This window comes from Musa acuminata, chromosome BXJ2-6 (assembly GCF_036884655.1).
Source record: "Musa acuminata AAA Group cultivar baxijiao chromosome BXJ2-6, Cavendish_Baxijiao_AAA, whole genome shotgun sequence".
Taxonomy (NCBI): domain Eukaryota; kingdom Viridiplantae; phylum Streptophyta; class Magnoliopsida; order Zingiberales; family Musaceae; genus Musa; species Musa acuminata.
Window position 1 is genome coordinate 11859601 of NC_088343.1, and position 25041 is coordinate 11884641.

General features: G+C 40.6%; 2 protein-coding genes across 14 annotated transcripts; one reads left to right on the forward strand and one right to left on the reverse strand.

Moving 5' to 3' along the window:
* Positions 1–4730: 4730 nt before the first annotated feature.
* LOC135583715 (nuclear poly(A) polymerase 4-like) lies at positions 4731–14958 on the reverse strand. Of its 8 annotated transcripts, none has more exons than XM_065112694.1 (14): positions 14248–14957; positions 13915–14105; positions 13487–13651; positions 13289–13366; positions 11924–12031; positions 9317–9379; positions 9074–9235; positions 7662–7775; positions 7518–7580; positions 7109–7438; positions 6865–7029; positions 5936–6707; positions 5529–5800; positions 4731–5405 (listed from the first exon to the last, which is right to left on the reverse strand). In XM_065112694.1, exons 3-14 carry the CDS (start codon positions 13592–13594, stop codon positions 5289–5291), a joined length of 2352 nt encoding a protein of 783 aa, XP_064968766.1. In that variant the 5' UTR covers positions 13595–13651; positions 13915–14105; positions 14248–14957; the 3' UTR covers positions 4731–5288. The 8 variants fall into 8 exon arrangements, with proteins under 8 accessions (XP_064968766.1, XP_064968765.1, XP_064968767.1 ...); XM_065112693.1 differs by having other exon boundaries at positions 13487–13778; XM_065112695.1 differs by lacking the exon at positions 13915–14105 and having other exon boundaries at positions 14767–14957.
* Positions 14959–17950: 2992 nt separating this feature from the next.
* On the forward strand, positions 17951–21440 carry LOC103987843 (protein IQ-domain 26-like). 6 transcript variants are annotated; one of them, XM_009406268.3, is made up of 4 exons: positions 17951–18208; positions 19471–19963; positions 20279–20485; positions 20574–21440. In XM_009406268.3, the coding sequence occupies exons 2-4, from the start codon at positions 19547–19549 to the stop codon at positions 21285–21287; spliced, it is 1338 nt and encodes a 445-aa protein (XP_009404543.2). In that variant the 5' UTR covers positions 17951–18208; positions 19471–19546; the 3' UTR covers positions 21288–21440. The 6 variants fall into 6 exon arrangements, with proteins under 6 accessions (XP_009404543.2, XP_009404547.2, XP_009404542.2 ...); XM_009406272.3 differs by lacking the exon at positions 17951–18208 and adding an exon at positions 18218–19337; XM_009406267.3 differs by lacking the exon at positions 17951–18208 and adding an exon at positions 18218–19265.
* Positions 21441–25041: the final 3601 nt, after the last annotated feature.

Consider the following 25041-nt stretch of genomic DNA (forward strand, 5'->3'; position numbering starts at 1 on the left):
ACGCGTGCAATTAATGGCGTCAGGAGCTCACAACACCAGTAGCGTTTGCCTTTTGTGAGGCCTGTCGCAGTCCGAGAGGGAAGATAGCACCGCCGACCAAGAGAGAGGCGTGATCTGCAAGTGCATACCAAATTCAAGGTGTCACAGTGGGAGGATCCTGGCCCTCGAATCAGGATGATTTTATGGATATGGATGGCCTGTGGGTGACAGCGTAGTGATCGAGTAATTGAGTTTTGCCTGTTGGAAGCGGGGAAAGCATGGGGAAAGGTTGACAAAGCCAGCTTCTTGTTGCTGTCATGATCCCCCAACTTTGTCCTTCCTTTGGTCATCGGTGGAGCTGATGGTTGGGTAAGTAAGCTACAGATCCGTGACGTAACATCAGCAAACATTGACAATAGATCTTCTCGGTAAAAAGATTTAGATAGCCGACATGGTGTCCTTGCCACTGACAGTTTCAGCTCTCATCTGTTTCCTCTCCACTGTGAGTTGTGGTTGCAGATAAAGATCAAGACAACTGCTACTCACAACTTTCTTCCTTTTTCGTCAAGGTGTTCGATTTCCAAAACTATATATAGGACGGTGTAGGCCACTGTAACTTCTTACTGATGAAGGCGATGCATGTACTTGTTGCATGTCTACGTGCTTCTAAAGCATATGCCTTTGTTCAACTCATATCTAAAAGTTCATTTTAGTCAACACCTACAACATAGTCCAGTGGTTACACCTAACAATACTGTACAACGAAGCAGAGGTTTTGCAACAGTCGTTGGCTACTGGAGAGATTGCACTTGACCTGCATCAGATAATTGGTGGTATCTGACACATTTAGTGCAGCATGCATATATTCTGACATATCAGATTTGTAAGAGATGCATTACAAGCTTTGTTTTATTACAACTCCAGCTAGCATTGATTAGATCTGTGAATTCTTCTTCCTTAAGCACGTCGAAAGATGACTTGAACATTAATCTTGGTGCTTGAACATTAATCAGAATATAAGATCTTATCTTATATTCTGCTATACATATCATGTGCTTTGCCGCGACGGTGTTGATATGCTTCGCTGGTGGACTTGAGATGGTCTGCGTATTTATGACTTCTGTTCCCTCTGGTGGTATTCAGCATCATCAGCTCCTCCTTACACATATAAAGACAATATGCTTGTAGAAATGCTTCTGAGTCGATCTCGCACCTAATCGCGACTGGTTTTTTGCCATTTTGTTGCTGACTAGTGTGGCAAAATCACTGCTCAAGACACCAAAGCGCATAAAAATGTCAGCAGAACTCCGTCTCCTTTACGGAACGAATAGGGCAACAGTGTCGGTGTAATCCGAATGGAGAAGCTTTCGATACTGTTGTCTAAATAATTCGCCGCCATGTCGTGCATGATTCTAGTTTGTCAGATTTGGTGATATGTTGTCACCGTATTAGGATTTCAGTATCTGTCAGCGTCCGGACGTCACGTATCACCCGGCTGTGACATCCTCAAAACGTAAGGAGAGAGACTTGCATGCAAAGATGCGCCACACATACGTACACACACATATATGACCGTATAACTACATATGTTGGAGGATGTCAATACGACAAATCATTTTCTTTGGCTGCATCATCCTTATTATCACACAGTCGGTGGATCACACATATGGTTGACCGAGTCCAGCTAAAGACGACTGCAGAGATTTGGATTCTGCTGTGGCTGACGACATCATCTGCAACCCTAATCATTGTTCATGCCGGCCCACCTGACTCATGCAATCAGGAAAGGAACAAAACTACTAGTTAAGTTACTGCGTAAATCTCACGCAAATGATCGGTTCCGTCAAAGTCATTGATCTCGATGACGGATTGAACCATTTTGGCATGTGATCTCGTTGCTTCGGTAATCTTGTCCATGGTCAACATTTTCCTACATCTCAGGCTTTTTCAGAAGACCACGAGACCAGTTCCCCAAGACATTGCTGAAGTGCACAGGTGTGCCGTGCTATTGGAAGGCGATGGGAGATAGAGGACACTTCTCCTCCCATGTCATATCTGTACTATCCTAATCAATGTCAGAAAGAAGCATGTGCCCTATAAAATGAGCTAAAGTGGGGTGGAAAGCATCATTCCAACTCGAAGAGGATACAAATATAAGCAGGAATGCAGCAGTGATTTCAGGACTCGAAACCTTTTGAATCCACGAAGGCCTGCAAAGCGATGTAGACTGACATCATCGTGTTACCTCCTTGTGCACTTACAGTGGTGTTTGGTTAGGAATCAAAACTCTACATGCATGAAGGAATCGAAGCAGAGGCAAAGTAGTCTAATCACGGACGACCGATACGAGAGCACGCAGTCTCTCAAAGCTTCTTGTTAGGTAATCAGATACCTACGAGAGGCTTTTCGTAGCTAGCCATTCTGTAGTCTACTGTCACCTTTCAAGCTCATTGTTGGCCTAAGCGTGGCTACAAAGTCCCCTTTTACCAAAGTTCAACTTCAGCCACATGCATGGCCGTGCATGCATGCACTTGCAAAACCTTGAGAAAGAAAAAAGAAGTAGAAGAAGAAGAAGAAGAAGAGACATGGCAGTATGATGCCACCGTTGCTGTCCCCGCTCTGCCCGGTATAAGAAGCCTTTTCTGCCTCACAAAGTGGGAAGACCTGCCTGGGTCCAGCTCACAGAAGATCTTTATACATATGGTTGCCTTGTGAAGCTAAATACGTCGGCAGTAGTCAAGTCCAACAAATGGGTCATGAGAAGCCCCACACGCATGCACAATCTTCACATGGCCTGTGTTCCCTTTTGGGCATCATGATGGAGCACATACTCCCTCCTCCATTCATTCAGCAGCCACTTTGAAGTTGCTGTGCGTGTCTAATAATCATCACTAATAGTCGTGTTTGTACACAGCCGAAAAGAAATGGAAAAAGAAGGATCAAATGGGAAGAGGCAAGTGGGGGAGGTTTGGTTCTTGTCTGAAGAAGTGGAATTATGTTTCCCAACTTGGGGTTCCCATCCGCTGCTGCTGCACGGCCTCCGAATGGTTTAGAAATGATGGGACTGTGGGATCCCCTCATCGCACTACCCGCCAGACAATATTATTAGATCCTTCCAACTGCGACACCTGCAATGATCCCACCAAGAAAAGAGATGATGCTGTTGATGGCAGTCGAGTAGACGCCAACCCTCGAGTCGTCGCATTTGATTTGTAGCGCAAATTGATCGCGTGAACGCACTGTGCAGCGTTGCGTTTGCAGTGGGGGAGAAGGAAGCTTTCAGCTTTCAGCTTTAGTTCATCCAAGGTAGGGTTTGGCAGCTCTACGAGTTAGGTTTCGTAAAGTCGCTCCGAGTCCATTGCTCTCCCGCTGCATGCAGCACAGGTAGAGACGCATCGGTGGGATGAAAAGGATTGGCACGTCCCGGCCGAAGCAGTTTCTGGATTGACGGGAGGGATGAAACGATGAAGACAAAGACAAGTTTTCCAATAAATCAATGTTTTTTATTTTTTTTATTTCACATTAATTCTCAGAAATTATTAATGCAGCAGAATTTTAGTCTATATATTATTTCAATAAATTTTATTTATTAGTCTAGAGATGTTTTGAATTTATCAAAAGTTGAAAAAAGGAAAACAAATAGAGTGCAAATTCATTATCATCGAATAAAGATGGATGGAAGATCTTAAAAACTCATGAGATTAAAGTCTATTAATCAATAATGACATTAAAAATGATTATTCTCAAATCCGAGTCAAGAATATTATATTTTTTAATGTAAAAAAATAGAGTAAAATAAATATTATAATTAATAAATTAAAATTGAATTAAAATTGTGTGTGTGTGTGGCGTGAGATTAGTAATAAATCTTAGGAGTTTGCTATTTGAGCCACAGTAAATTTATCCAATTTTCTTTTCTCTCTATCATTAAAAATAATCCATTATTATTTGTCCTCCATCATAAATTCTAATATTTTATATGGTGAAATACATGTCATCAAAAAGCTTATTGACTTAAAGGATGTAAAATATTTACCGAATTTGATTTGTTTGAAAAAAATTATATTAAATTGTCTCTATGATAGTTTTTCTTTTTCTTTTTTTTCTTTTTTAAATTCAAAAAAAATATCATTATATATATATATATCTTATGTCTTGACAGCCTTAAAGGGCACAAAGTGATTTGAATACAAGAATAATTTCTTGAGATATATATATATATATATATCTTATGTCTTGACAGCCTTAGAGGGCACAAAGTGATTTGAATACAAGAATAATTTCTTGAGATACTCATTTGATATCGGATGATATTATCCATATCCCTTAGGCAGACTTTACTCCACTAATGTGATTTGCACGGGGATTTAGATGGAGTAGGATTTCTTACCAAGGACGACACTAATGGATGGATTTATGAACGTAGTAGGCAGCTTATAAGAAGAAATAATCCAAGTTATTTGGCAGGCTGAACCGAACAGCATTATGTTTTAGAGATGTTGGTTCGTAATGTTGCCTACGGGCAATGTTTGCATCAGACTTGTTTAAATTTTAATATATCTTTAATTTGGTAAGCAGATTTGATTTGATGACGAAGCTCAAACTGGACTGTTGGATGGATGCCAGCAATCCCAAGTATTTTGACTTCACAAACCCAAATAGGGTTTCATAAAACAATTGGGCATCCTATCCCTCACATTTGCAAGCCAATCATTGTCTGGTTTGCATCAAACAGATAACACAGAATTAACTTGATCATGAAACTATTACTTTACAAAACAATTGAGTATATACAGTTAAATACACTTGGGAAGAAGAATGAAACAAATGGGAGAGCTTTCCTAATCTAAAACCTAAGTATTGAACCTTTGCAGAGGGTCTGACACTATGCAACTTATGTAACACAATTCCGGACAGCAGGCGTAGCCAAAAGGCTAGAGTAAGGTCCCTAAAACTGGAGATAATCCATCTAGAAGATTTTTTAGGTTAAATCATCTGCTAGATCATCCATGACTATAACACATATTGCCACAAAGTTTTCCACTTATCTGCCAGTTTCATCGTCTTCCATTCCAGTTTGCTTGTATTGCAATAACTGCAAGTCCGGAGAAACTTACCCCGCCAACTGCCGGACCAAGGCTTTCCCATATGCAAAATCGTGCCATTCGGATTGCTGCTTTTTTGCAGCATCATCCATGGCTTGCGTTGACTGAGCATCCTCAGCCACTTCATGCTGTTGAAGTCAGACTCAACCTGCCACGAAGGTGGAAATACAATACGACGCAGGAAAGTACAAAGAAAAAAGAGCATTAGAGTTCCCCAAGGTAAAACGAGTTCACAGAAACATGCCTTTGTGAAGGGTTTTGAGCAGCATCAGCTGACACCCCTCCACGAGCTTCAAGGGCCACTCCAAGTGCGTTGTTTGGCTTCAGAAGACAAAAGTGGAACACAGATTTTAAAAAAAAAAAGGCACAAAATTAATTCAGTGAATTATAACTATGATTGCTAATACGTAGTTACAGAATGGAAGCATGCACTAGAGGTAAGACCTCCAATTCATCTACCACACCATTTTGTGTTGATCCATCCTCCAATTGATCCATCCCTGTGCTAGTCCCCTGCAATAGTTCTTGGCTGCCACCCACACTGGAACTTGTACTGCCGGCAAACTGCTGCAGAACCACCTCCTCGATGGACTCTGAATTGCAGAACAGGTCTCCCGCTGAATCCCCACCACACTCCAGATATAATGTCTCATTTGCCAACTGCCTAGCATCACTTCCACTAGATGTTTCAACACCACCATCTGCGGTACTCCTAACTGCCATCAAGTCCATCAAATATTAACCACCAAGTCCATTGAATATCATCTCCGGCGATATAATATATTTTAATCAACAAGGGTCAAACTTAGTTTCGATCTGATCCTTATGCCAGATCAAGTGACAAATCATACCTGATATGCTACTGGTGACAGAAGAGAACAACTGTGGCTGTCTGCTTGGGCTAATAGAATCATCGTCGACTCGCTTAAAGACTTGGTTATCTTTTTCCGACTCTTTCTGTTTCTCATCTATACCTGCTTGATCTTGTTGATCAGGAGTTGAGATTTTCTGCCGACTTGCATTGACTAATGCATGTTTTTCAGGTTTATTTGGTTTAGAACCCAAGCAATCAATTTTCCTCTTACAATGACGTTCATCTTCTTTCCCATCTTTCTGATCATCATTTATACCAGCTTGATCTTGTTGATCAGAAATTGAAATATTCTCCTGATTTGGACTGATTAATGTATGTTTCTCAGGTTTATTTGGTTTATCATCCAAGCAATCAACATCAATTTTCCTCTTACAGTTTCGCTCCAAGGATCCTCCACAGTGCTCCCGAATATCTTCACCAGAAGTTTTGTCAGTCAGCTGCTGGCAGACGGGCCTCAATGGACGAGGTCTCTTATATCCTTCTGGAAACACATAAGAGGGTATTTGCTTTCTGCGAACATGAGTAACGTGAATTTCCATTCCAGGTTTCCAGAATAAGTACGACTCCACATCACCCTTGAACTCTTCGACAGTTCCGCGTATGTCAAATCGCTGACCTTCTTGTATCTTCATCCCCTGTGTCCTTTGCAAGCCCATAAAGAAAACACAATGTGAAAACTGTTTAAAAGGATCTACATACTCATTGGGATATGGATGGCACTGCAGTATGCCGCATGTGTCCCTCTCAATCTGCTTGTGAACAAAACAGTAAAGGATTAATAAAAAGGAATGTTATTTTAAAGATGGAAATAAAACAGACAAATGGGTATGTTAAATGCTGAAATCACATAAAATAAAACAAGAGTTGGATAGCAATGCACTTGGACCTGAAAAGGTTGGAACTCACCTTCAGAGTCAACTGCCTCAGACGAGATTCCACCCATCCCTTCCATGACCTTAGATCCTCGGCATCAGCAGCAACAATGTCAACCTGGAGATAGTTTTTATATGTCTCAAAGAAAGGGTAAGGCTCAAACAGAGCACCCCAACCAGTCTTGTTCAACTCAATATCCTGCAAGGATGAAAATAAAGAAAATGAAGCAAAAGATGGTTTCCCAGCAATGCTACAGAGGGAATCACCAAGTACAAACCTCACAGATATTGTTGCCAATTTGAAATTGTTCCGTCATAACCCTTAGTGTGCTTGTTGATACATTATAGCTAGAGTTCATGCATGGATATGCAGGAGTAATAATAGGCATATGGTGAGTTCGATCTCGTGGGTTCTTACGGCTATCCCACACAGGGAACCCAAGTTCAGCTTCCTCAATATCACACAACCTTACTGGATTTGGCCAGCGCCACTGGGTATAAACTCTGAAAAATCGTGATACTAGCGTACTTGGCACAGCATTAGGATAAAGCTGGCAGACACAAGCAACCAATATAGCCCAATTGACACCCCCAAGAAATCCAATCACCTGAACAATTAAAAAAAATATGAACAAGCAATATTAAGGGTTGATCTGTTAAAGAATGACAATACCAAAGAGAGATTACATTTGAATAAACTCCACGCTTCTTAGCCCAGAGCTTCAAGCATCTGAGAGTTGTTCGAAAATTCTGTAGGAAGTATAACTGATTCAGAGACAACATAAAGTGTGATAAATTACGAAGAATAATGCAAAATTCAAGAATGATAACCTCAATATTTGGCACCAGCCGTATAATTTGGTCCGCTACTCTGCAGCCATTAAGACTTCTAACAGTTGCCTCATCAACATTGTAAAGCACAGATACATGGGAGATGTCCAAATCCTGCATGAAAATACCAGAAAGACTACATGTCAAGCAGATACAAAACCACCACGTTTTAGAAGGCACAAAATTCATGTCCAACACAATCTTCAAAGTTGGAAATCTACAGTATCATAAAACTACAGAATATAGCTTCACTGGAAGACAATGCTCCACATGGCAATGAAAAAAAGGTTCTATTGCTGCCATCTTGATCTGTAATTTTGAATACCTTTAAGTTCCAAATTATCTTCAACCAGCTTATACCAACTTCTGAAACATAACCTGAAGTACTACTCTAATCAACATCAAAATCTGTTCATGGTATTTGTTGATTTTCCAAAAGAATTATATGCTGATTATTTAGCATCCAGAGCAGTGTGTTGCCACAATGCACACTCAGTGGCAGCAGAACATGCTAGTAGATCTGTAGGACACCATACAGGGAGTGAATTTCATATAATGATTCTGTACCAGTGCATCTCTACACCAAACATGATTGACATAAACATTAATTTCATAAAATGGGTAATGATTGCTGCTGGTCAATAGATATTAGATCATTTGCCAAAAAGAAAGTCCAAGAAGTGGAAGACAGGAATAAATAATAATGTGATATAACAAGAAATCGGAAGAAAGAATTTCGGTGGAATGGATAAGACAAGCAAGATATAGATGAATAGCAGTTTTTTTTATCCCAAAAATTTCACTACTGAGGCAATATTTAAGGATGTAATAGTAGAACAGAAAAAAAAAAAAAGTTCAAGAAAAGTAAGTTGAATGTAAGATGACTAGGAAATCATAGCTCAACTTAGGAACCGAGACTTTACTGGTTCAAGCTAAAACTTGCATTTAAAATAGGAACAATATGCATTCAACACTAGTGAATATCCATGCACATGTATGCACTTTATTATGCAGACTCCTGTCCACAAAAGGTATCGACAAGATGTCATAACTATGCATAATTACTAAAAATACTGTTCCAAGGAAAAAAGTAAAACGAACAATTGCATAAAAGCGGGGTACATCTTGCAATATGGGAAGCTTTCATAAAGAAGATGCACATAAAAGGTATCTAAGAATCAATTTTCCAATCAAGTGCAATGGATTTTTATTAAAAACATAATATATATATATTTCTATCTCAAGTGATAACCCAGTGGAAGGCATTTATTGAGAAGTTTTGGAGGTGGCAAAATGCCAGTTTAAAATATTAATTAAACTTGTAAAGTCATAAAGAGTAGAAATTAGACCAAAAGGAAGAGAGATTTTTTTCAAGACCAAAGAAGAAAACAGATTGCAAATTGCGGACCTACCTCAGGAACAACTAATTGTGATATACTGGCATAAAGAAGATCGATAGATATTCCATCAAATTTAAATTTCATAACAGGAACATGGGCATCAGGCACTGGCTGAAGTTCAGAAACTTCGTCAATTTCAGCCAAAATATCATGCAAAGTAATGAAAAAGTCCTCCTGGAAAAAGTTCCCAGCTAGTTAATATCATTAGTATATAAGGTGTTCTATTCACAAATAAAATCAAGAAACAATTTAAACCTCTCGGCTAACATAGGAAGGTCCAACACACAAAGTATCAATGTCAGCCCCCGGTCCATGAACCTGCCACAACACAAAGCAATTTCAACTGTTTATCTGAGTTAAACCGATCTAAGATCTACCAATTCAAATAAGGTTAGTGATGAGACAAAAAGATCATGATAAGTTACTGGAAAAGGAAGTCATAAAAGAGGGGAAAAAATGAGAAAGGATTAGAGCCAAATAAAAGCTACACAAACCTTATGCACCAAACAATAAAGACTGTGTTTGGGAACACATTTGTATTTTTAATGTGTATTTGGAGAATAGGACTTGAGTAAAAGTGCAGTTGTGCCATGGCTTGAGTGCTTGGTAAATAGTAGATGAAAACTGCATTTTAAATGTGTATTAGCATGAGTGTTGTTTGGTAAAATTATATTTCGAAAGTCCATTGAATATTATATGATAAATTTACCCTTCTAATATTTTGAATATTTATTCAAAAATGAATACATATTTTTATTTTAAATTAATAAGTAAATAAATGTATGTAATCTTACAAAAATTTCATATGGCCTAGATATATAATAAATAAATAATATAATCATATAAATAAATAAAATTTCATATTATAGAAGACATAGATCATGTTAGTTTCTTACTAAATCATGTTGATAATTTTGTGATTTTAGATAATGTCATAGGGTAACTTTGGGAATTTGAAAGATTACATTAGCATCTCGTAAATGCTGAAATGTTGATGTTACCTTGAGGTAGCATCAACATTTAAGCATTAGCAATGCAGCATCCAAGCCAAATACGATTTGAAAAAAATTTATCGAACACCATAGGCTCTCAATGCACATTTCAAATTTATTCCCAAACGCACCTAAAGTTGCATATAAAAAATAAGTTTAAAAAAATGCATATTCCAACCATGAATAACTTGCACTAAACTTTAACTATAGGACTATACCAATCATTGTCAGCATGGTTGTTCTGTCAAACAACTAATCACTAGAAATGAGTATGGAATTAACAGCTCCACAAGGAAGACCTAAGATACCTATACCTTGTGGAAGAATTTCACATCTCAGTTTTCAACCACTAGGACTGGGATTGCAGTTGATAAACAACAACTGTATGGGAGAGAAGCAAAAGTACCTCATGCACAAGATAAAAAGAAACATCATATAAACAAAAGCAAACCTTCTTCAGTTTGGAAAAATGACAAAAATAAGGCATGCATAAAATATTCTTCAAAATTGATGCTTTAGAAGATCTCAAATTCAATCTAATGAATGCTATTGAATGGAAACAAGTGCTTCAGACAATACTAATCCTAATCAGTTTCTATAATTAACTCAAGGCCTCAAGCTGAATATCATTTGATAAATTTGCCATTTTATATAGTATGAGGTCAAATCAGTTGAGATCAAAGGACAAATATGGCCAATTAATATCATTTGGGAGTGATCCAAAGTCACTCAACCCGTCCAAGCTAAAACATTGTATTCTCCCTTAGGTTTTGCTATTTTGAGCCTTAATTATGAAACTACCTATAGGATTGCACTTCCCATGACAGAACACTATCAAATGTAAACCACATATTAAGACCTACATTTGTGATGCTCTAGTATCAACCTTATTTGATACCATTTTGACTTTTATTTCAAACTTCTTTTAGCAAAAAACCAATGCACAGCAAATTAATCATGAGTTCCATAAGATTCTAGCTCAAAATTCATTCACTGGATTGGATCTTGTCTTTTGAAGAATATTCATTAAAAACATGTCACGATACTCATGCAGTTACTACCAAAATATAAACAAATTTAACAATGATGTATACACTGCAAAAGTGATTCAAGAACTGCCTTCAAAACTTTAATTTAGAAAAGATTAACAAAATAGTCTTAATACTTAAGCTTACACTTTGGAAAGTAGACAAGTTCCATCACATCATCGAGCTAGCTAAAACTGACAGGTTTAAATTATCAATAAATATGCCTCGAGCATTTAAAGTACTGCCAATACGTCAAGCTTTATAGACATCCTACTTTGGGCTCAACATGTTCAAGCATACTAAACCAAATTCTAAACTAGAGAAGACCATAGTACAAAGAGAACTAAAAGAAGCAACAAATAACTAATATGTGTTCCTCCCAGTGCAATGATAGATACAAATTTATATCCTATCTATTAAACATAAGAAGTGCAGTCCATGCAGAACTTCAACATGCCCAGTTTACATAGCTGTAGAAACATTGCAAAAAATTAACTCAGCCTACAACACAGGAAGCTTATAAAAACAAATTAAATGTTAATAACTGTATACGTTATATGAATAGAGGGGTTGTTATCCATCAAGCACTATTGCAACCTTATCCAAGGAATTATGAAGAATCAAGATGAAATGTATTTGCAAGCAATAATGAGAATGATGTTTACTATTCAGTATATATCAATCATTAAGGATCTTGTTCACAATTAGGTGCATATTCTCATTCATATACACAATCAACAAAGGCTTAATTACAGAAATCCAATACTCATACCTCATCCCCTAGCGATATAATCAAAATGTAAAAAAATCATAGAACTGAAATATATTTGTTCATATCTTACCCCCAAGCGATAAGATCCAAATGTGAAAATTACTGCACTTGCATCTTCAACCATTTGATCAGAGTAACCCCTCTGCCGAGTTAACTGTTTCACCCAGCTTTTGACAATCTGAGAGTCCAAAGTACAAATTAAGAGTCATAGGGTATCTAGAAATAATTCAGTCATAAAAACTAAAAAAGAAAAAAAAATTACACAGCTTATATATAGATTAATTAGAAATAGAACATAAAAGCCAACTTACAAGATCAGCATAATAAATTGTTCAACAGAGTGCAGAACAATAATGCTACAGACCCTAGAATGAACACAATATGTAGCTTGAGAAACTAATCAGAAAGGAAATACGATTTACTTTCATGTGTCTAAGAAAACAAGCAAACACCACTGTGAAGACAATCTTTTCTCCAGAAATTAGTAAAAGGCAAACTTATTGAGGTCTGTCACACGTAGACATCACCCCTGCAAAATAGCCATATGTTATGTTCTCCTGCCAAACCCGCCAATCAAGAAATTTATTCTTTGACTCATCCAACCCAGTAATTTAAAAATGATCCTCACCAAAATTTCTTTTTTCTATAAAAGTTCAGGGCATCGACATTCTGTCATCTTTGAGAATGATCCTTTAATTTTAAGCTAATTGGTCAATCCACTTCTGTTCTTCAAACCTTTTTACTACTCAAAGAACCTGATTCTCAAACTCAGAAATTGTCAGCTTGATGTGGCATGATACACGACAATCCCCTAAGAAGCCCAGATAAAGTACTATCTATACTCTTAACAAAATAATGGAAGTAACTTCTCTCCTAGAAGCATATCCCAGGTACAACAGATGTCATTCCAACTTCCAAGAAAGTAAAATATTTTATTTTCATGACAACATTCTGAATCAAGTATTCACTTTTTCACTTACATAAGAAACTCTAACATCCCCTTCAATTGCTCATAACCATCTTTGACAACTTTGTTTAATTTTCATCTTCATATTGCAAGCCTTGGGAGAAACTTAAATGTGCTAAAAAAAGTCATCTTTTTCTTGGTCTTCATGCAAAAAAGTTAGAAGACCATGAAATCATAATAATAATAAAGGTAATTTGTCTACTATATCGGAAAGTGAGGAGCTTCATTGCCCAACAATCTTCAAAATATCAGCAACAACTCATTGATGAATAATCAATTACTGAGAAAAATGAGACCAAAAGAATCCCACCAACTTATGTATCTCAAATATCACACGGAAAGTACAAAGGTAAGTATATAGATAGACCCCTATATAAGCAATTTAACTGAAAATTCGCATGGGATCTGTTTGATCAATTCATATAACAAATAAGATGAATGGTTAAAAATAAAAGAAAAAAAGATTACCTTGCCTAGTTCTCCTAAAACGTTCTCTCTCTTGAGAGCTTCCTCCTCGCTCTCATAGAGTCCAGCATCAACCAAGAACTTAAAAAGAGAAGCGCATATGTAAATGTCAAACTAAAGTAGACAACAAAAATATTAAGGACACAAAAGATTTATCTGAAGATGAGGAGAGGGAAGGAATAGAAAAGGCAACAAAGATACCTTTTCAAGTTCAGTTGTCCTCTTGAGATCAGCCTCAGTGGGTCCAGCAGTCGAGATTGGCTTTGTTATACCGTACTGCCTTGGAGCAGGTGGAGACGGGCTACCCATTTAATCAGAACAACCCGCCCCACAATCAGAGAGCGAATCAAGGGATAAAACTCTCTTCTGCTAACAGTACTAGAGAAGCTTTAACAACACGGTCAACAAGAAGAGATGCAAAGATGAAAGAACCGCCAAAGATCTAGAATGCAGAAGTAAACAACCCTAATCTCCAGATATAGATGGAACAAATCTGACAAAAAAATAAATAAAGGAGAAAAATGAAAAAGGTCACTCTTCGTCTCGGATCACTGACAAAGCATAATCAACCAATGTAGCCCAAAAATGAAACCCTAAAGAAATCAAAGATTTCCGAAGTACCCAATTACCTCAAAGCCCTATTACAAACGACGATGAGAACGAACGCACTACAATCAAGAAAGACGGATCCACCCAGATGATAGGAGAAAGATATCGCCCACCTATCTATCTTAAATGGCACTAAAAGCCACGGAGAGCACCACCGGAAACACCGTGGATAGGAGAACAGAAAACCAAATCCGAACCACAATCGAATACCCTGAAACCAAATCGGAAACGCAAAGCGTTAGACACTACACGGAAAAAAAAAAAAAGGAACTTCTTTTTAACTCCGGTGCCACCACGGAGATCGAATTCAAGACGGAACGACAAAAGGCAATAAAGGGCAAAGAAAAAGAAACCTGAACGGGAGATCAAAATCAAGAGCGAGACAAATTCCACTGATCGGCGCCTCGGGAGGGACGAGGCGCCGAAAACCCAAATGCGCAGCAGCGTGTAGCTTCTCGGGGTGGGGACGGCGGCGGCTATTCGAGGTGAGAAGAGAGAGGAGGCGGGACGTAATCTCACGGGGAGCAAGGGGTCGGGTCGGGAGGGGGATGGCACAAAAAGAAGGAAGAGGAGGAGACCAATCCACCGATCCACCACCACGCGGTACTTTCCAGCGGCGATCGGACGCAGTGTTGAGCTCGGCAGGGGGAAGCGCCGCAGGGTGGTGGCCTCCGTCGTAGACGCGGAAACACAAAAATATCCGTGCAATATAAAATGTGAAGCTTTTTAGCAAGATTTGGTGGCGGACGGGACGAAATATAACGAGAGCGGGCAGTCGACGGTCGCGCTGCCGTTGACGTCGGACTGTTTAGGACAGCAGTGATTATGATTAACCGTCGTATAATTTCTTCCCGTGTCCGAAACCTAATTACCTTCGTGTTTTGTGGCTGCGGTTGAATCGGAAGGAACAAAACAAAACCGGCAGTAGCAACACGGAGATGGAAAAGAGGGGAGAGAAGGAAAAAGAATAAGAAAGGAACGGAGGAAGGGAGGAAGGGAGAACGGACTTGCGCAGGAGAGACGCTCGGGAGCTTGGGAGGTGGTGGTGGTGGTTTAGTCCCCGTCAGCCGGCGGCGTCCAAGTCACGGCTCACGTGACCAAATCGAAATATGAAACCAGCGTGCGTGGGTCCCACCCGGTGATGAGGTGTAAAACAGTGATCGAACATGTATGGTATCGAACATGTCTTGGTTATTGCAGGGGATCTGAATCTGTTGCTTTAGGGAGTAATCTTTGCCATGTCTTGCATTAATCATAACTTATCAAAAGTTATGATATCTTGAGAATTGAATGTCACTGAAATCAGTGCGAGGTTTTATTGGAGAATTGTTGAATCATACTTAGTGATGCTCATAATATAAGAGAATATTTTTAAATAAAAAATAAAAAAAATATTTTACTTCTCAACCCATTACTGATGTGATGGGTCTAATTGATTAGACTCTCTATGTCCCTTTTAGATGACTTATAAGTAGGATGTTAGTAAAATGACATTACAAGTGAGGAAGGTCAATATAATTATATAAGTGACTAGGAATATCTTAATAATGAGACTTACTATCACACTATGATCTCGTATCAAGGTTACTATCATAAGATTATCACTTCGTCCTAAGATTGATTTTACATATTTCTAATTTATACTCTTGATAGGATATTGAAATTCTCAATATTGCTCTCAAACATTACACCTCCTTATTGGTTATAGCGATTTTGGTTAGGTCGCTTAACTATTTTAGGTTGCCTATGAAGTTTGCGAGTGGTGCCACACAACGCAAAAATTACTCAAAAATAAAGTCGAGAAAAAATATTAATTATCTTAACACCATAAAACCCTTAGGTGGCATCATATTGACCTTTTATCAAATGAAGTTTAAGGTAGTATCTAGGATTGACCTTTTATCAAATAAAAATATTTTTTTATTGAACTATATTTGTTTAACCCTACCTTATGATGTGTCGAGATAACCATGATAATTTGCTTGTATGTTTGCTCCTCACAAATATATTTTCTTTTTTTGCATATTCTTAAGAGATTGCATTAGATTATTAAGAGGTTTGAGCGTATGCCAATAGAATTCGTAAGAGTATAATATGACTTAGATTCTAGCACTAAGCGATCGAATCAATGAATTTTTATTGTAACTCTAATGGTAAATAAAGAAAATCGAGAAGGCATAAGCTCGATTGTATTGAAGTATCATAATATGTCTCTCTATTTTTATAAAACATAGTATAAGTGTGTCATAGATAATGATGCTATTTGATAGGGCACAATTTGGCAGCACGCCTTTTGATAGTATACCACAACTACAACAACACTGATGTGGAACTTAAAAGCTGATGTGGTGGGTCACGTCAGCCACTCAGACAATGCGATCATCCTCCCAGCTTGTACAAGGCCATGCAAACGACATCGTTGGGTACAGAGCTGCACCGGAATGTTCGAGATGACCCCGCTCGATGATGATCCGTATAGGTCGACCATCGTCCGCTTAGGGGTCGACAAATCATTAACAATCATTAACTCAACTTGACTCAAGGTGCAATCCCACCTCTCGAGTTTTCGCGTGAGTGACCTTGCATATTCGGGATAAGACAAAGCTGAGCTGACTCCTTGGCCATGGCGTAAAGGTTCACCAACACTATTACAAATATATCAAACTAAGAAATGTTATAACGAAGAACCCGATATAACATAGTATTATGGAATTATCAAGATAGGAGATGTGCGATAGTCGCAATGAACGTGTGTCATCATCTAACTGATGTCATGTATTAATGTTATAATATAGTCTAAGGACAATGTATTTGCTATAAGCAAATTCATACCGTTCTTAGTTATGGAGATAGGAACTTAGAAATGTCACGCAAAGTACTCCATTGTTACATGTAAATAAAGTCCTCCACATCAACCATGTTATGATCTCCAAAACACGAGTCAAATTAGTCACCAAGCTAAAGATCGATGATCACAGCCCACAGAGGCCCAAAGTAATAAGCCCGAGTTGATTACCATCCCTAACTCGATTGATTTGAAAGGAGTTAATCGACATAATTATTATCTTCATTTGAATTCGGAAACATAATTAATGGTTCGGTCACTCTTTCATGAGCTCTACAGCAGTACATGTTCGCATGCCTCGGCAGGAGGAAGCCAATCCGTCGTTAGATTTCCAGTTCGCGAATCTCAAAGCAGGGAATCGCCATCCCCAAAGCCTTGGGTTGCATTCTACATGATGATGTCCCAACCCAGCCGTGCGGCAGAGACCCGACCCGTCCATCTGAATCCGAGCCCGAAAGGATTCGGACCCACGACCCGACCAAGACGCATCCGACCCGCTTCCCATGGCGGTGAAGTCCCGAGATGAAGTATTCCGGTCATCCCACGTAAGACCACGCCTGAAATGACCAAAACACCCTCACCAGAACACTATTTCCGAAAGCGTGAGGCGACCATGGCGAGGGTAACCTGGTCATTTCGGGTTCGAGGTTAGGAACTTTCTCAGAATCTTCTCTTACCCTGAGGTGTACCCTATTTCAAAAATTGAAAAAGATTCCGTATCTTAGCGGGAAATTCAAACGATCCCCTCCTCGTAATTTCCTCCGACATGAAGGCCAGTAATTGTTCTATCCCCGTCTCGACCGTTAGTCCACCGTGGCCGTGATGTAATTTTTTAGAAACACCCCTCCATCGTAAGGTAATTCCATGTACATCATTCGTGAAGATGCTGTGAGCCACGTCGCTACAACCCTTCGTGCAAATTCCAACAAATCCAGGGGCTTATTTCGAAGAATCAGCCTGGATTGACGGCGCTGTCGGGATTCCGCGAACGGCGACGTGGACCGTAGCTACGGGGCAATGTGAAATGACTAAAAACGCCCTTTTCCGTCCGTTCCCCACTGGTGGTAAATCGGTGAATCGCATTCTTGGGGGGGAGCCATTTTGGTACAGCGACGAACGCGTGGGATTCGCCGTGAACTGGGACGTTGGGGCCACGGAGGTTGGCCATATAAAGCAAGAACCCTTAGCTTTCCTCCTCCAAAAAAGGGGCACTGTTCTTAATCCCAAAAGGACGGTGGATTCGCCTTTCTAGTGTTCTGCTCCCTCGTCCTCTTACTAATAGTAACTGTTTCCAATAGTCGCCGCGGAGCGGAGATCGTGCTCAAAGGTGCGATCTTTCCACCTGCGTCGTCAAAAGGGGAATCCCATAAATCCCCACATTTGCTCTTCTCCCCGTGGATTCTCGCACCAATCCCACGGCTTACCGACGGCGGAGGAGACCGAGCGTACTGCAAAGTTGCGAGAAAAGTGTAAGCTTCATCACAACCCGTGGCCCATTGATTGCTCTCGAGAAAGAGAGAGAGAGTGAGAGAGAGAGAGGGGCAGCCCGTCCCGATGCTCTGTTCTCTTGGATGATGACGTCCATAAAAGATGTTCTTGGGAGATAGAGAGGAATGACTAGTGATCCCATTCCCGCTGTCATAAAATCTCGTCCTTCGGTGCAGTTCTATTTGTGAGATGGGAAAAAGCTGCGGACTTGTGAACAAGTATCAGAGTAGTTATGATAGCAAACGACGGAGAAAGAGAAAGAGTGCAAATCCGCATTAAATAGGAGGTCAGGGTTATTCACACTGCACTGCCAGCGGCAATGAGAATAGAGAGAGAGAGAGAGAGAGAGAGTAAAAGAGAAGAATATATAGCTTTTAGAGAGCCATAGGAGGGAGTCGTCACTGTAGAGTTCAGTTCAGCACTGAGAAAGGTAGCGACGGAGAAAATTTTCGAGAAATTAGAACTAGAGGTGTGTCGGTCTGCTTTCAAAGCGGATCGAGAGGAGGGAAAGGCAATCCCGAACTTTCAGAGTCTTCCTCATCCTTTTGCGTGGCTGAGGCGTGGGTCGGCGATCTCCTTCTCGGTGGGGGCTCTTCTTGGTCTTGAGTTGGAGGCAGGGGAAGACAGTGAGAGAGAGGAAAAATCGAGTCTTTTTCCGTCTTTAAGAATCAAGATAGCTTTGATTTGCTGGTTTCGTTGATCCCTCCGTGTCTTTTCTGCTGAATCTTCGGAGGGTAGAGAATATCTGGAAAGTTGAGCTGTTTCCTCCGGCTGTCCATTTGAACTCCTCTACCAGCTGAACACAAGCAAAAGCCTCCTCCTCAGTCTTCCATTTTTGAACCTGGCAAATTTTATCTGCCTCTTTCTCTATCTGCGCTCTGCTTTTGTTGTGTAATGTCTCTCCGTTGTTGGTTTTACCAGCGAGTTGCTATTAGTTTAATGGTTTCGGGGGTGGGGCGGGGGAAGCCTTCAATATCCCTGCGTCTCTCTGCAACATCCTTTTGTCTTCTAATGCTGTTCTTCACGAGGCCTTGACAGGTTTTTTCCTTCCTTTTGAAAAAGATCCCATCTTTAGCCTAATTTTGCTGATCTCCCCTTGCGTCTTTCAAGGTTTTTATCACGTATCGCCTCCCTCTTTTGAGTTTTTACCACCTCGATAAGATTCCCTGTTCTTTTTGTTTTTAGTTCGTATCATGTTAGACCATTGAATTCGCATCCCTTGCTGCTCTTGTTTGCCTCGTAGGACCTCAGCCAGTAGGCTTTTCTTGCTCAAATCCTGCGATTGCTGCCGGAATTTGGAAGATTCCAGTTGCCGGAAGATGGGTCGGGCAACGCGGTGGCTGCGGAGACTCTGGAGTGGGAAGAAGGAGAACAAGGAGGCCAAGGACTGCACCGGCTACGGTGGCGGTGAGGACAGGAGGGAGAAGAAAAGGTGGAGCTTCACGAAACCGGCCAGGGACACAGGCGACGTGCTGTTGGGTCAAAACGCCACGACGGCCGCCGCGGTGGAGGCGGCGTTGTTTAGGTCCTTCTACTCGGAGAGTGAGAAGGAGCAGAGCAAGCACGCCATTGCGGTGGCCGCGGCCACTGCTGCGGCTGCGGATGCGGCGGTGGCGGCCGCACAAGCTGCCGTCGCGGTTGTCCGGCTTACGAGCCAGGGGAGGGGCGCCATCTCCGGCGGCAGCCTCGAGCGTCGAGCTGCGGTGAAGATCCAGACGGCATTCAGGGGATACTTGGTATCGAAACCAACTCTTCTCCATTTCTTCTCTGCTCTCTGATTAGGAATGATGAGGTTTTCTTGCTCATCTGAAATGGATCCTCTTTGAGCCTTTGCAGCACCTCCGGTTCTATTTTTGGAGTTGCTCATGATTCTTGCTTATTCTTTGCCTTATCCATTCATATCTCAATCATTTGTGTTCCGAATCGAGTCAAGTCTTATAAATGTATCTCCTTTCGTGATCCATTTAACTCTTCTTCTTCCAATCTGCATTCCTTGTGTTCCTTTTCACTGGTTCTGATGAGTTTGAATCCCGTGGGTATGCGCTATGCAGGCAAAGAAAGCTCTCAGAGCTCTGAAAGCGTTGGTTAAGCTACAAGCCCTCGTCAGAGGCTATCTCGTGCGCAAGCAAGCGACCGTCACTCTTCATAGCATGCAGGCTCTCATCAGAGCTCAGGCCACTGTCCGAGCGCAGAGAGCTCGAAATCTTGTTCGGAATGAGAAAAGGTTTCAGCCGGAAATCCGCCACCGGCGATCTTTGGTATGTTTCTAGTGCTGATTACCGCTTCAACACGATCGAAGTAATCGTTGCTTTACTCAGTTTTCCTTTGTGCTTTCTCTGATCACAGGAAAGGTTCGACGAGTCCTGCCGAAGCGAGAACTTGTCGTCGTTCCATAGTAGAAGGCTTTCCGCGAGCCTTGACAGTGCTTCCAATGGCTTTGATAGGAGCCCGAAAATTGTGGAGATAGACACCTGCCGCCCGAAGTCGTCGAGATCTTCCCGACGAGCCAATCCGTCTGTTCTCGACCCCGCCGATGACTTCCACTCGAGTTCCATCTCTTCCCCGCTCCCGTGCCAGATTCCAGCCAGGATCTCCATCCCCGACTGCCGGAACTTCCAAGACTACGACTGGTGCCTCGCAGGCGACAAGTGCCGGCTATCCGCGACAGCGCAGAGCACTCCCCGCTACATGAACTCAATTAGCAATCTGCCCGTCACTCCGGCCAAGAGCATGTGCGGCGCAGACTTCGCTCTCCGCCGCTTCACGAACGTTCCAAACTGCCCCAACTACATGTCAAGCACGCGGTCCTTCGAGGCGAAGTCGAGGTCCCAGAGCGCCCCGAAGCAGCGGCCGGAGCCGGCGGGGACGAGAAAGAGGCTGCCTTTGAGTGAGGTAATGCTCGAATCCCGGGCTAGTCTGAGCGGAGTCGGAATGCAGAGGTCCTGCTCTCGCGTCCAAGAGGCCTTCAACTTCAAGAGCGCCGTCGTTGGGAGGCTCGATAGGTGCTCGGAGCCGCGGAAGGAGGCAGAGAGGGAGTTCTACTGGCACAGGAACTCGTAATGCCAAAGGCTACCAAGAAGATTACAAGAATACGAGGAGGTCTCTTAACTTCCTCTATTGATCGTTTCGTTTCATATGTTTTCCTGTTGCGATCACAACAGTGGTCGATGTAAATTCTGTGTCTCTGATCGAGAAATCCTTATTCTTCTTCCACTGTTTCTTGATGGTTTCCTCGAGACTGTTGATGTTTCGTATGGAAGTGAGCAAGTGCATGTGCGTCAGGATGGGGTTTGCCGGAGACAAACGACTGCGGCCGTCGACAGGGTGGGGGAAGGGTGAAACAGTGTGACAGTGGTGGTGGGGGAGGCAGCGAGGTGGTTATTAGTAGTGCATATGTGGGGCGGTCAGGGGAGCTCTGTTGGATTCGACGAGCAACTCATGGTTTTGGTACATGTTATATCATACATAAAGCCGATTGCGTTATGGTACAAAAGATTAAATATATTATTTTCATATAGATGTTAATATAAAATTTTTGAATCTAAGGATCGAAATAGTAAGACGATAATATGTAATTAGTCCTCGAAATTTTGACATCAATCATATAGAACATTTGAGACTGAATATAAACTAATAGGAAAAACTAGAGCAAAAATACTGAAATATTAAATCCATTCATTCCAACTTAGGATGAAATATAAATAGATAATGATGATTGGAAGAAATAAAATATAAATGAAATATAAATTAATATAAGAAGTTTTAAAATGGGTTAAAGAATTATAATATGTTGGTTTATTCTTTAAGAAAACTAGTAGTTTTTCTTTATTTTTTTTATATGGCTTTTGGTATATCGAATAGGAAAGATTCTATTAGCTATTATCCCATCTTGGCTTGGTTTGAAATTGTCCAACTGTTGTCCAGTCTAATTTTAATTTTGGGTTGATTTGATTATGTTAGGTTACAATTCAAAACAAGTCAGGCTATTTGCACTAAGGTGAGCTAGCATAAATACTATAAATATTTTAAAAAAATTATCTTTTTAGATTTCTCTAAAAATATTTTTTTTAATCTAATTTAGAATATTTTCTTAACTTCATAATCACATATTTCTTTTCCTAATACATCATTCTACATTGAATTCATCTTATTTGCATGGTTCCTAGAAATATTTTTATTCTCACCTTATCTATCATAAATACTATAAATTTTTTTAAAAAATATTTTTTATTTTAAATAATTTTTTTATAAATTTTTACTTGAAATGATGTTACTAGAAGATATTATTGACATCTCGATCGATATAGTCTAGACGTGTGTGTTTGTAGTATTATCCAAGATGTCTATAAAGTAGAAGAGCTCCCGATATGTGATACGAGAAGATATTATTGTCGTCGGTATTGTATTCTTATATATATATATAATAATATATAATTATCTATTCTAAATCTTTATTTACGTGGATAGATAAATAAAATATAATTTTTATTTTTTAAAAGTAGATATAGAATGATATTTACTGATGATATTTTTATTAAATTATATTTTTTTATAATTTATATAAAATATATATATTATAATAATAAATAAATATATTTTCGTCGATGGAAAGCAAAAGATTTCAATCTTCGTCAAACTTCTGTCATAATTCCGTGACGTAAAAGTCTTCCCCGCACACTCCATGATGCAATCTTTTCTGGACTGTCTTCAATGTCGTCTGCACCAAAGCAAAGATGCAGGAGGAATCTTTGATGACCTCTGCAGATCAACTTGACGAGACCCGTCCGTGGCTTTCGTAAGGCCACCGAATGGTTACTATCACTTCTGACCCCTACAATAGACTCGCACAGACAACTTCAAAGCGAACCGAGAACAAGTCTACAGAACAAAAGTTGAGATCGCAAAGATCTTGTGGGAGGGGGAAGTCACCAAGTTAGATCTGCAGGCTATCCATCTTCAACTTCTTGCAGTAATCATTGGTTTTGATTTGATTGATGAGATCGCGTGCTCTTTCCTCGAAGCTTTTCAGCGTCTCCATGTACTGTACACCCACACACTCTCTCTCTATATCTCCCTGGACCCATGCTTGCATCACCCTCCCTCATCTCCCGAACTGAAGTGCTCCGCCCGAGGGAGCACTTGGGTGCTGAGCCACTCACGACTCACACTGTGCCCTATTCCCCGAGCTGTGCCGCAGCTTTCTCCATGACGTGGGAGCCAATGTTACGTGCCCTCATCTCCATGAGATCCATGTCCTCGCTCCTCCAGCAATTTGCTGCAGTAGATTGGATCGACGTGCAGCGACCGCTGGATACAGCCACCACCTTTTTCTTTTTCTTTTCTCGAGATCGAGTGGACTGCAGCTCGGAATGCACTCTCCGGTCAAATTAATGGATTCGATCTGTACTGTTCTCCGTGGAGGCCGCGTCTGATGATGTCATTTCAGGAACACGCCGTACCCAGGAATCTGTTCTACGTGAAGCCATGATGGAGCATTGTACATGGTGATGCATGTGGGCACGTAGGTTTAATGTTTATAGGTTAGGTTTAACGAGGATATGGAGTATGGATTAGTTCATGATTGATAGTATCTGCATTAGAAATCCTCCACTCTCTTCTTTTAGTGCGATTCCAAGCAGGAGAAATCATCTGTTGCTATCTCTCTCCAATCTTTTCTGTCGTTTTAGTGCGATTCCACTTCGGAGAAAGGCTCGCGCTTTAGAAAAGCTAAAAAAGTTTGTGATCATGAAAGATGAATTCAAAGCATTAATTTCAAAGATCGGATGCATCAGTTCCTTTTTCGTTTGAAAAGAGTTGATTGGATCAATATTTCTTATTTAATATGATAAAAAAATTATCAATAATTGATACATGATAATATCATTCGATAACAGATCGATTTCCTACTAACTGCATAGTAGATAAGATTTCCTCAACAAATAATTTCTCTTTCACTATGTATAAATAGACATTATATGACATTAATTGAGATGTGTTTTTCTCTTTACCTTTATAATTTTACTCTTCATTCTATCACTTTATCATGATATAAGAAGAGAGGTGTGAACCTCTGCCTTCGACGAGCGACCATCGTCACATTTTTTGCAGACTTGAGGAGATCGAAGGGGATGGCTGTGCCCTCAACAGTCTGCATGCTAGGCGGTTCGACGCTCTCCTCTGCATATACATATAGTTGTGCCATGCATAGCACTGCGTGGATCGCTGCTGCGTGCACGAACTCAAGCCACCACAGTCACCCACCTCTCACCTCCCACCTTCCACTCCTGCCAACGCCTTCGCCACCGCTGTCCTGGCCTCCAGCAACATCGTCCTCATTGCTTCCGGTGGCATCCTGTGGTAGCATTTTGATCTTCCTACGAACACGCTCCAGCCACGTCATATCTTGGTCCTGGCAAGGACCTTGTCTTGGTGCAGGCCTACCATCCCTTTCTGGTGTTACCAAACAATCTTTGCAGTTCTCTCCCACTGCCTCTGATCGGTGATCGGGGCAGCCACTACGTCCTGCTCCACCTTCTCCTCGACAAGCAGCATTTGGAACCTTTCCACACCACTTGCTGCATCACTGCATCGTTGCCCAGATTCCTAATTACTGATCTGCTACACAAAGATCTACAACTGTCTTACACAAAGCTAACCTTCTCCTTCAACAAAGACCTCATTTGCCAACAACTTTCCTCAAGTGACATTGATCTACACCACCACCACCTCTTCTTCCTTGATCATTGTCCTCCTTGATCATTGGCGTCGCTACAACCTTTTACCTACTTCCATATGTCCTCATCATCTACCTCTG

What these genes read in the sequence shown, in the direction of transcription:
- LOC135583715 (XM_065112695.1), bottom strand. Translation starts at nt 13,594, where the DNA reads ATGGGTAGCCCGTCTCCACCTGCTCCAAGGCAGTACGGTATAACAAAG. An exon ending in TTTTAGGAGAACTAGGCAAG is followed by an intron (nt 12,032 to 13,288) that starts GTAATCTTTTTT and finishes TTGGACTCTCAG; the next exon opens with ATTGTCAAAAGCTGGGTGAA. An exon ending in TGTCACCAGTAGCATATCAG is followed by an intron (nt 5,801 to 5,935) that starts GTATGATTTGTC and finishes ACTTGATGGCAG; the next exon opens with TTAGGAGTACCGCAGATGGT.
- LOC103987843 (XM_009406268.3), top strand. Translation starts at nt 19,547, where the DNA reads ATGGGTCGGGCAACGCGGTGGCTGCGGAGACTCTGGAGTGGGAAGAAG. An exon ending in CGGCATTCAGGGGATACTTG is followed by an intron (nt 19,964 to 20,278) that starts GTATCGAAACCA and finishes TGCGCTATGCAG; the next exon opens with GCAAAGAAAGCTCTCAGAGC. An exon ending in TCCGCCACCGGCGATCTTTG is followed by an intron (nt 20,486 to 20,573) that starts GTATGTTTCTAG and finishes CTCTGATCACAG; the next exon opens with GAAAGGTTCGACGAGTCCTG.